Source organism: Heptranchias perlo, chromosome 11, assembly GCF_035084215.1.
Source record: "Heptranchias perlo isolate sHepPer1 chromosome 11, sHepPer1.hap1, whole genome shotgun sequence".
Classification (NCBI taxonomy): domain Eukaryota; kingdom Metazoa; phylum Chordata; class Chondrichthyes; order Hexanchiformes; family Hexanchidae; genus Heptranchias; species Heptranchias perlo.
Window position 1 is genome coordinate 44630134 of NC_090335.1, and position 12382 is coordinate 44642515.

Genomic DNA, 12382 nt, shown 5'->3' on the forward strand with positions numbered 1-12382 from the left:
TAAATAATCGTAGTGTAAAAGAAATGAAATTTTAGAAATTCAAACACTACCATTGAAAGTCGAAGAACATTCAGTTAATGTGAATGAGTAAGCAATCAGTCTAATAAATTAATTTGAAAGTTTGCAGGAAGCTCTCAGGTACACATAATTAACCCGATAATTCAAAAACATTGGACAACGGGGGTAAATTTCCATGGGGATTCTCCCGATTGTGTGCTATGACTTCAGCCCTTTATCCAGGGTTTCTGTGGCTCTTCCGCCTAAGTTATAAGAACATTGGAAATAGGAGCAGGAGTAGGCCAATCGGCCCCTCGAGACTGCTCCACCATTCAATAAGATCATGGCTGATCTGATCCTAACCTCAAATCTAAATTCATGTCCAATTTCCTGCCTGCTCCCCGTAACCCCTAATTCCCTTTACTTCTAGGAAACTGTCTATTTCTGTTTTAAATTTATTTAATGATGTAGCTTCCACAGCTTCCTGGGGCAGCAAATTCCACAGACCTACTACCCTCTGAGTGAAGAAGTTTCTCCTCATCTCAGTTTTGAAAGAGCAGCCCTTTATTCTAAGATTATGCCCCCTAGTTCTAGTTTCACCCATCCTTGGGAACATCCTCACCGCATCCACCCGATCAAGCCCCTTCACAATCTTATATGTTTCAATAAGATCGCCTCTCATTCTTCTGAACTCCAATGAGTAGAGTCCCAATCTACTCAACCTCTCGTCATATGTCCACCCCCTCATCCCTGGGATTAACCGAGTGAACCTTCTTTGTACTGCCTCGAGAGCAAGTATAGAATCATAGAATCATAGAAGTTTACAACATGGAAACAGGCCCTTCGGCCCAACATGTCCATGTCGCCCAGTTTATACCACTAAGCTAGTCCCAATTGCCTGCACTTGGCCCATATCCCTCTATACCCATCTTACCCATGTAACTGTCCAAATGCTTTTTAAAAGACAAAATTGTACCCGCCTCTACTACTGCCTCTGGCAGCTCGTTCCATACACTCACCACCCTTTGAGTGAAAATATTGCCCCTCTGGACCCTTTTGTATCTCTCCCCTCTCACCTTAAATCTATGTCCCCTCGTTATAGACTCCCCTACCTTTGAGAAAAGATTTTGACTATCTACCTTATCTATGCCCCTCATTATTTTATAGACTTGTATAAGATCACCCCTCAACCTCCTACTCTCAAGGGAAAAAAGTCCCAGTCTATCTAACCTCTCCCTATAAGTCAAACCATCAAGTCCCGGCAGCATCCTAGTAAATCTTTTCTGCACTCTTTCTAGTTTAATAATATCCTTTCTATAATAGGGTGACCAGAACTGTACACAGTATTCCAAGTGTGGCCTAACTAATGTCTTGTACAACTTCAACAAGACATCCCAACTCCTGTATTCAATGTTCTGACCAATGAAACCAAGCAAGCTGAATGCCTTCTTCACCACCCTATCCACCTGTGACTCCACTTTCAAGGAGCTATGAACCTGTACTCCTAGATCTCTTTGTTCTATAACTCTCCCCAACGCCCTACCAAGTATGTCTTTTCTTAAGTATGGACACCAAAACTGTATGCAGTATTCCAGGTGCGGTCTCACCAATACCTTATATAACTGCAGCAATACCTCCCTGTTTTTATATTCTATCCCCCTAGCAATAAAAGCCAACATTCCGTTGGCCTTCTTGATCACCTGCTGCACCTGCAAACTAACTTTTTGATTTTCTTGCACTAGGACCCCCAGATCCCTTTGTACTGCAGTACTTTCCAGTTGCTCGCCATTAAGATAATAACTTGCTCTCCGATTTTTCCTGCCATAGTGCATAACCTCACATTTTCCAATATTGTATTGCATCTGCCAAATCTCCGCCCACTCACCCAGCCTGTCTATATCCCCTTGTAGGTTTTTTATGTCCTCCTCACTCTCTACTTTCCCTCCCATCTTTGTATCATCTGCAAACTTTGATATGTTACACTCGGTCCCCTCCTCCAAATCGTTAATATAGATTGTAAAGAGTTGGGGACCCAGAACCGACCCCTGCAGAACACCACTGGCTACTGGTTGCCAGTCCGAGAATGTACCATTTATCCCAACTCTCTGCTTCCTGTTAGATAACCAATCCTCCACCCATGCCAGAATATTACCCCCAATCCAGTGATTCTTTATCTTGAGCAATAATCTTTTATGTGCACCATGTCGAATGCCTTCTGGAAGTCCAAATACACTACGTCCACTGGTTCCCCTTTATCCACCCTGTACGTTATATCCTCAAAGAACTCAAGCAAATTTGTCAGACATGACTTTCCCTTTGTAAAGCCATGCTGACTTTGTCCTATTAAATTATGTTTATCCAAATGTTCTGCTACTGTCTCCTTAATAATAGACTCCAAAATTTTACCCACCACAGATGTTAAGATAACTGGTCTATAATTTCCAGCCTTCTGCCTACTACCCTTTTTAAATAAGGGTGTTACATTGGCAGTTTTCCAATCTGCCGGGACCTTTGCCGAGTCCAGAGAATTTTGGAAAATTATTACCAAAGCATCCACAATCCCTACTGCCACTTCCCTCAAGACCCTAGGATGTAAGCCATCAGGTCCAGGGGATTTATCCGCCTCGAGTCCCAGTAATTTACTGAGTACTAATTCCTTAGTGATTTTAATCGTATTTAGCTCCTCCCCCACTAGAGCCCCCTGTTTGTCTAGTGATGGGATATTTTTAGTGTCCTCTACCGTAAAGACTGAAACAAAATATTTGTTCAGCATTTTTGCCATCTCCATGTTTCCCACCATTAATTTCCCGGTCTCATCCTCTAAAGGACCTACGTTTGCCTTAGCCACCCTTTTTCTTTTTATATAACTGTAGAAACTCTTGCTATCTGTTTTTATATTTTTTGCTAATTTATTTTCATAATCTATCTTCCCTTTCTTAATCAATCCTTTCGTTACTTTTTGCTGTCTTTTGAAGACTTCCCAATCTTCTATCCTCCCACTAAGTTTGGCTACCTTATCCTTGTTTTTAGTCGGATACTATCCTTAATTTCTTTACTTAGCCACGGATGGCTGTCATTTCTTTTACACCCTTTTTTCCTCAGTGGAATATGTATTTTTTGAAAGTTGTAAAATAACTCCTTAAATGAACACCACTACTCATGTACCGTCTTACCCTTTAATCTATTTTCCCAGTCCACTTTAATCAATTCCGCCCTCATACCATCATAGTCTCCTTTATTCAAGCTCAGTACGCTTGTTTGAGAACCAACCTTCTCACCCTCTAATTGGATATGGAATGTAACCATGTTATGGTCACTCATTTCAAGGGGATCCTTAACTCGGACATTATTAATTAATCCTGGCTCATTACACAGGACCAGGTCCAAGGTTGCTTGCCCCCTTGTTGGTTCAGTTACATACTGCTCAAGAAATCCATCCCTAATACACTCAATAAACTCTTCCTCAAGGCTGCCCTGCCCAATTTGATTTGTCCAGTTAATATGATCATTAAAATCCCCCATAATTATAGCTGTTCCCTTATTACATGCCCCGACTATTTCCTGATTAATACTTCTTCCAGCAGAGTTGCAACTATTAGGAGGCCTATATACTACGCCCACGAGTGTTTTTTGCCCCTTATTATTCCTTATCTCTACCCAAACTGTTTCATTATCCTGATCCTTTGTCCCAATATCTTTTCTCTGTATTACAGTGATTCCTTCCCTTATTAACATAGCCACCCCACCTCCCCTTCCTTCCTGCCTGTCCTTCCTGATTGTTAAATACCCTGGCATATTTAATTCCCTGTCGTTGTCACCCTGCAGCCATGTTTCTGTAATGGCCACAAGATCATACCCATACGTAGTTATTTGTGCCGTTAACTCGTCCATTTTGTTACGAATGCTATGTGCATTCAGATAAAGAAGTTTCAAATATGTTTTGTGACACTTAGTTCCTGCTTTTTCCTTGTTTAACACTTTACCTTTTACTCCATACCTTCTGTCCCTTCCTGATATGCTTTCCTCTGTCTCCCTGCTCAGGTTCCCAACCCCCTGCCACAGCTTTGATGCTGGGTTAATCGCCTTACGCCTTCTAGTTTTCATTTTATCTGTCGTGCCTAAAGTACCTAAAGTACACTTTCTTTCCACTGCTCTACGCTTTTCCCTTTCACTTGTTCTTGAACAACTGTTTGTACTATTTGTATTGTAGATTTCCCCTGGGTCTTCCCCTCTCTTGCTGCTCTCAACTTTATTCCCTTCTGACTCCCCGCTCAGGTTCCCATCCCCCTGCCACTCAAGTTTAAACCTTCCCCAACAGCACTAGCAAACACCCCCGCGAGGACATTTGTCCCGGTCCTGCTCGGGTGTAACCCGTCACACTTGTAAAGGTCCCACCTTCCCCAGAACCGGTCCCAATGTCCCAGGAATCTAAATCCCTCCCTCCTACACCATCCCTGCAGCCACGCATTCATCCTGTCTATTCTCCTGTTCCTATACTCACTAGCACGTGGCACCGGTAGTAATCCTGAGATCACTACCTTTGAAGTCCTGCTTTTTAATTTATCTCCTAACTCCTTAAATTCACCTTGCAGGACCTCATCCCTTTTTTTTAACCTATGTCGTTGGTACCAATATGGACCACGACTACTGGCTGTTCACCCTCCCCCTCCAGAATGCCCTGCAGCCGCTACGTGACATCCTTGACCCTAGCACCAGGGAGGCAACATACCATCCTGGAGTCACGTTTGCGGCCGCAGAAACGCCTATCTGTTCCCCTTACAATGGAATCCCCTATCACTATAGCCCTGCCACTCTTCTTCCTCCCCTCCTGTGCAGCAGAGCCACCCGTGGTGCCCCAAACCTGGCTCTTGCTGCTTTCCCCTGATAAGCCATCTTCCCCAACAGTATCCAAAGCAGAATATCTGTTTGAGAGGGAGATGGCCCCAGGGGACTCCTGCTCTACCTGCCTAGTCCTTTTACTCTGCCTGGCGGTCACCCATTTCCTTTCTGCCTGCGTATTCCTTACCTGCGGTGTGACCACCTCACTGAACGTGCTATCCACGATAGTCTCAGCATCGCGGATGCTCCACAGTGAGTCCACCCGCAGCTCCAGCTCTGAAATACGGTTAGCCAGTAGCTGCAGCTGGACATACTTCCTGCACACATGGTCGCCAGGGACACTGGTAGTGTCCATGACTTCCCACATAGTGCAGGAGGAGCATATCACGGGTGCGAGCTGCGCTGCCATGACTTGCCTTAGACTCCTAGACTCTCTTCCCGCTCTAGGCCTCCCCTTTTATACTCTGCTCACCTCTCGGACATGGCAGATGAGTGGGAGAATCGCCATGGAAATTCACCCGAATCTGAATATCAGTACCTCAGAAGGCTCTGCTTCCCCTGGAGGCTATGGGGAGATATGTCAACTGCTGGCTGAAGATCTGCAGCCCACTTACATCAGTGGAACAATACTGTCTGTACCAGTCAAGATCACCACTGCCTTGAATTTATTTGTCCCTGGATCCGTCTAGGCAGCATCTGCAGGCCTTTGCCACATTAGTCAGGCTGCAGCTCACTATTGCACGAAGAAGGTGACTGATGCTCTTTTGAGATATGTTAGAATTCATATCCTTCCAAATGGAACCAGAGAAACAGAAAGAAAGCTTTCACGTTCTACAGGCTGGCAGGGTTCCCAAAAGTGCAAGGTGCAATTGATGGAACACATGTGACAATCAAAGCCCCATATGACAATCCCATCAATATCCTGAACAGGAAGGGCTTGCGTTCTGTTAGTGTGCAGCTAGTGTATGATGCCAATTGCCTCATCATGCACATGAATGCCCACAATCCAGAAAGCTGCCATGACATTTTCATCATGCAACAATCCACCATACCAGCGCTGATGACTCTGAGCCATATGTCAGGATGGCTGATTGTTGATCAGGGCTATGCCCTGAAGTCAAGGCTTCTGATTCCAGTAAGGCTTCCACAGACAAAGGGGGATAATAAATATAATGAGACCCATGCAACTACAAGAAGTGTGATAAAACTGACTATAGATATTCTGCAGTTTCATTTCTATGTATTATTGCTCAGGTTTTGGATGAGATGATGGCCAGATAAAGGTAGTCTTCTGCCTTATTAAGAAAATAGAATAAAGTCTTTGACCATAAAGGACTTTGCGAGGGTATGGGATAAATCTGGTGGAGCTCTGCAATACAATGTAGTCAGGTGTCCAGAATCATTGTAGGTTAATGTTTACTACACAATATTATTTTGATAAATGGCTTGCTGATTCCGTAAACTGAAGGCGATGAAGATGAAGAGGGGTTGGAAGGATCTCCCTCCACATAGCATGAAGAAGGTGCACAGGAAGGAGAGGACGTGGAGCAGGAGGGCCAGCAGCCAGAGAAAAGAAGACACAACTTACATCCTAAGTGCTTTCCATGAAAAAAAAGTTGACACACCAAATGAAATGAAGCAGTCCGTGCCCGCATGCAGCAAGACCTGAACAATATCCAGGCTTGGGCTGATAAGTTGCAAGTAACATTCACGCCAGACAAGTGCCAGGCAATGACCATCTCCAACAAGAGTGAGTCTAACCACCTCCCCTTGACATTCAACGGCATTACCATCACCGAATCCCCCACCATCAACATCCTGGGGATCACCGTTGACCAGAAACTTAACTGGACTAGCCACATAAATACTGTGGCTACTACAGGTCAGAGGCTGGGTATTCTGTGGTGAGTAACTCACCTCCTGACTCCCCAAAGCCTTTTCACCATCTACAAGGCACAAGTCAGGAGTGTGATGGAATACTCTCCACTTGCCTGGATGAGTGCAGCTCCAACAACACTCAAGAAGCTCGGCACCATCCAGGACAAAACAGCCCACTTGATTGGCACCCCATCCACCACCCTAAACATTCACTCCCTTCACCACTGGCGCACCGTGGCTACAGTGTGTACCATCCACAGGATGCACTGCAGCAACTCGCCAAGGCTTCTTCGACAGTACCTCCAAACTCGTGACCTCTACCACCTAGAAGGACAAGGGCAGCAGGCACATGGGAACAACCTGCACATTCCCCTCCGAGTCACACACCATCCTGACTTGGAAATATATCGCCATTCCTTCATCGTCGCTGGGTCAAAATCCTGGAATTCCCTTCCTAACAGCACTATGGGAGAACCTTCACCACACGGACTGCAGTGGTTCAAGAAGGCGGCTCACCACCACCTTCTCAAGGGCAATTAGGGATGGGCAATAAATGCTGGCCTTGCCAGCGATGCCCACATCCCATGAACGAATAAAAAAAATTGGAACATGTCAATACCATCTCTTCCTCTTTTGATGATTTTAAAAGTGTCTCCTCCTTCTCAGAGTCTAACTCAAAATTGAATGCTATATTTCTATTGTATTCCAAGCGCATGGTTATAATTTTGATTAGGGACTGCAGGAGAAGGAACAGTTCATACTATCACAGACATTAATGTCTCCAACTACTGTTGAAGACCATAATAGGTATCACCTTGGAAAACTGTCCTGAAGTCTGAAATTGCAAGGCATAGGGATAGTTATACAGTAATTTGACTCATTGGATTCCCTGATACGTGATATATGTGGGAAAAAGTACAGGCTATTCCTTGTGGGTGGAGCACTGATCACTTAATGTCTCCTTCTTTGAAATTACTGACACCCAGATGCACAAATGCATAAACACATGGGAGCACTGTGGTAGTGAGACCCTCTAAAATGCTAATGATAAAATGATCCCTTTTACTGAAGGGCACTGAGGATTGTGAATTAAAATCAAAAATGGTTTGTCTAGAATTCGGCAAGTCAATACCACCTTTCCTCTCTGATGACCATTAAAGCGTTTTGTCCTCAGAGCCTACATCAAAGTCTTGCACATACTTCTAGCACGATGTGCGCCGGACGTCATCTTGGTAAAGGCGTTTGCGCACGCGCAGATAACAAACGCCAGCAGCATGGAAAGTAAGGAGAAAATGTGTTAGATCAGTGTGCAATGTTAATTTAAAGGGACAGATACGATTTTGGAACTCCACGCTCCAGCCAACGCACTGTCTTATCCTCGCACAGCTGAACAGGTCGTAAACAGCATAGAGGAACCCCACCAGCGCTATTTAAAGGGAGCATGCAGGGCTTACAGGTTACTTGCTGGATTATTGCTTCTGGCTGCTGTTGCATTTGTACTTGTTTTTGGATCTCCTATAATTGAATACAGGGACTAGGGGACATAGCCTGAAAATTAGAGCCAGGACTTGCAGGAGTGAAGTTAACAAACACATCAAATGCAAAGGGTGGTAGAAGTTTGGAACGCTCTTCTGCAAATGGCAGTTGATGCTAGCTCAATTGTTAATTTTAATTCAGAGATTGATAGATTTTGCTAATCAAAAGAATTAAGGGATATGGGGCTAAGTCAGGTAAATGGAGTTAGGTCACAGATCAACCATGATCGCATTGAATGGTGGAACAGGCTCGAGGGGCTAAATGGCCTACTCCTGTTCCTATCTTCCTAGGTTCCTATAATAAAGTTTCAATACTCTATAGGGAGTGGGCTGGCTAGCTGACAGGCAACAGCAAGGGCACTGGCAGAGTAGCAGGGGTGGGACAGGAATGCCGTCATCCTGAGAGAGGACAGCAGGTTCATGTTCCATGGAGCCACTGTCACTCGCTGCCTCCTGTTATACGCCACCTTTTCCTGCAAGAAAGTGGGGCATGTGTCAGTAAGTGTCCTGCAGAATATTTGGGTGACATGCCTGTCATAGTTGAATAGCTGCCAGTGTGACCCGTGAGTTGTGGGTATGCGGCTTGCAACGGTGGAAATGTGTGAGTGAGAGGAAGCATCTGATTGGAAGAGTTGAGTACTGATTGAAAGAGGTGGTTGGTATGTGGGTGATGGGGGGTGTAGTGGTGTAGTTGGTAGGAGATGCCACTTGACAGTTGACCTCACTCACCTTGACCACTCATGTCAAAGCATTAAGCTTCTTCCTGCCCTGCATCCATGCTCATGGTGCTATGCCCCTGGCATCGACTTCGTCCCCTACTGCTTCCCACAGCCTCGAGCCTCTTGCCCCCCTGCAGATAAAGAATGCCCCTCCTTCTGTCCACCTCTTGCACCAAGGCCACTAGTGCATCAGCAGAGAACCTTGGTGCACGCTCTCTCGCAGGCCTGGTACAAACTCAGATCGGCAGATTGGCGAGGTCTGGCATGAGATTGGAGGATGTGGAATTTAGTAGTACGTAACCTTTATTCAATGTTTTAACATAACTCAACAGTTTGTAAACAAAGGAACCGGACCTGCATCTGTGTTTTACGTGTACGATGTTTGATCTCTGTTCAGACTCTGTGCGGACCCGTATCTTATATTTTGCAAATATGAGTTGCAGGCTGCCTTTATGTGGTGCTAGCCACTCACGCGATATTAGGGCACCCATGCTGGTGAGCAGCCACTCAACAGTGCAGCTAGGCCTGGCTGCTCACAGATATCAGGTAAATGACCAGGCAACACGAATCTCACGAGCTGCCTGCATCTCAACAACTGGTTAATCGTGCACCGCGACCCCAGCGCCCGGATTCGGGGGTTATCGAATTTAACCCCATTGAGTCAATCCCAAATGCATTCTGGCAGCATTACTGAACTCCAAATGCCCATCATTCTGCCTACTTGTCAGAATAAAAAGTGAACGATTGAAGTAAAATATGTAAATGAATAATATGTGGAAACATTGTTGACTGATCCCAAATACACACTATGGAGCTCACCTGAACTCATCATAACTAATTATGCCAGTCCTGTTATGATCATGAGCTGCAAGCATCCTTTTTATTTCAAGGGAATGGATATCACCAGTTGTTTTGAGCTTGGTCAAAATTGTGCAAATATTGGCCTTTTGATACTAGTACAAGAGAAGTTAAACAAAAATAAAGCTGAGGTTAAATCATGGAATAAAACACAAGAATAAAGATACAGTAGGCTAGAATAAACTGTTGGCAATATTAGAAAACAAATATTAAATGCATTTGTATTCTTCTGTCAAATATTCCACTGGTTAATGTCTCTATTAAAGTAATAGCTAAAGTAATGATATACATCTCTTACGTGCTTGTCTGTTAATATCACTAACAGTAATTTTGAGGCCTAGAAGCTCATGGCTGGTATCATTATTTACTTATCATTCCCTCATTCACACCCTCACAGACATACACTGCAGCACTGTAACACTACAATGTCTTGCTGCTGTGTAAAGTTCTGAGGTAAATTTTTGAGTTTTCAGTGCACTAACGGTACTGAAACAGCATAAGAATGATTTTTATTGAGAAAACTCGGGTCCAAGCAATCTTCGCCACTTGTGCAGCTTCAAATAGCTTCTCCTGAGTTTCCTCGATCTGTTTGGCCTTCCTGCGATCCGCCTGCTAAGTCTCTGCTGGGCTCATTTGCATCAGCCAGTGACACTACAGACGCAGGTTTTCTGGATTTACCACCTTTTTCCACTCTGCAAGTTAACCAAAATATATGAAATGCAGCAGCTGCCTGTGACACCTGGTAAGAGCAGAAGTGAGCAGTTTGTGAGCTTTTAAGAATCTGCAAACTGGTTACTGATTTCTGCTGTTTGGAAATGTTTTTTCAACCCATTTTTTGTTTTTGCTTTTTTTTCCTACCAAGATCTATACTTAATTTTCACTGCCTGCTTCTGGATCAGACCACCTGAAGATTTTCAAACCTCTGAGCTTTCCACCCCACTGCAGAGGTAGAGGAACTCAGGAACGGATATGGTTTTTCCCTGGGCATTCCACTGTATGCCCTTATTATTATTATGGAGGAAGAACAGCACAGGCTGGAGGGAAGGAGAATGAGGCAGCATGCCAGAAGAATGCAGCCCACCAGATATTAGCACCCTAAAGAATTTACAGGCAGCACAGGTTTGAGGACTTCTCTAAATTGCTCTGCAGTATAAGGATTCGCTTCTCAAAAGCGGCATTTGAACACTTCTGTAACCTGCTGCATGAAGATCTCAGGCCATGCTTGTCTGCCAGCACTGCTTTCTCTGTAGCAATGAAGGTCACCACTGCCATCAAGATTTACTGCTCAGGCTCCTTTCAGGGAGCCATGGGAGATCTTTACAACATAAGGTAGTAGTAAGGGCATGCATATGTAAAGGTCACCAATGCCCTGTACAGAAAAGCATTCCACTTCATTAGCTTATAAATCACAAGAGAAAGGGCCACACCGTCCTATGGGGTTGCTGGCTTCCCCAAGGTACCTGGTCCCATCGATGGCACCCATGTCGCATTGAAGGCACCCTCAGAGCTACCCCTCACCTATGTTAACAAGAAGAAATTCCATTCCATGAATGTGCAGAAAGTTTGTAATGCTACTAAGAGGGTCCTTCATGTCAACAAGTGGAATGCAGAAAGCTGTCATGGCACTTTCATCCTCTGGCATTCAGCATCCCCTGATCTCTTCAAGGAAGAAAATCATATCAACGGATGACTACTGGTGACAATTCAAAGCTTCTGCTGCCGTGGCTGATGACCCCACACCGACTACCCCAAGCACAAGCAGAGAAGCGGTACAATGTGGCACATGCAGCTACCAGGCTCGTGTTGGAGAGAACCATTGGCTGCTGAAAGCACGCTTTTGCTGTCTAGATAGGTCAGGTTTACTGTGCCCTTTACAACTTTGCCCTCCAGGAAAAGATGCAGTTTGAGATGGCTGAAGAGGAGGCACTAGTTCTGGAGAATCCTGAGCATCAGGGAGCAGAACATCAGTACAGCATCTACTCAGTGGAGTCCTCGCTAACAGCTGAAAGGGGCATCAGAGGGCAGACACTCTCAGAAGTCTCTCTATCTAATTCAGTTTACTTGGACATCATGGCTTGACCTCCTTCTCCCTTATTTACAAATAAAGAGATAGTCCCTCAAACCAATACCCATCCCACCTCATGACAACACATCATCCCTCTTTGCCCCAAAATGATTTTGCTGATAATCATCACCTGGGCAAATAAGTAAGCACTCTGTGCTCCCCACGAATAAAAAGCACAACATAAGTGCATACTCTTATGTTAATACACACTGGCCAAGTTCCATACAAACATTCACTCTAATCTTTCCTAACACCCTGCTTCTCCTGGGTACCTATATGTGCTTTTCTATCACCTTTTATAGTGCTCCTTCTAAATATCACCGGAGAGCCAGGATTGAAGGAGATAGCTGACTCCGCATGCTGTATAGAGGGATCATGGGACTGAGGTGGCCCACATTTATAGCAGCTGGAACCTGGTATGGAGCCTCTACTAGCTGCATCTCTGGAGGGTGTTCCTGGGCAACCTGGTCTCTCCTCCCACATTCCGCTGT

At 44.8% G+C, this 12382-nt stretch overlaps 1 protein-coding gene across 1 annotated transcript in view; it reads right to left on the reverse strand.

The window, feature by feature from the left end:
• The window catches only part of efhc2 (EF-hand domain (C-terminal) containing 2), a 105657-nt gene that overhangs the window by 13662 nt on the left and 79613 nt on the right, over nucleotides 1-12382 (reverse strand). The window contains exon 11 of the mRNA XM_067992322.1: nucleotides 9788-9921. Coding sequence (XP_067848423.1) covers nucleotides 9788-9921 — 134 coding nt within the window. The remainder of the gene's footprint in view (nucleotides 1-9787; nucleotides 9922-12382) is intronic.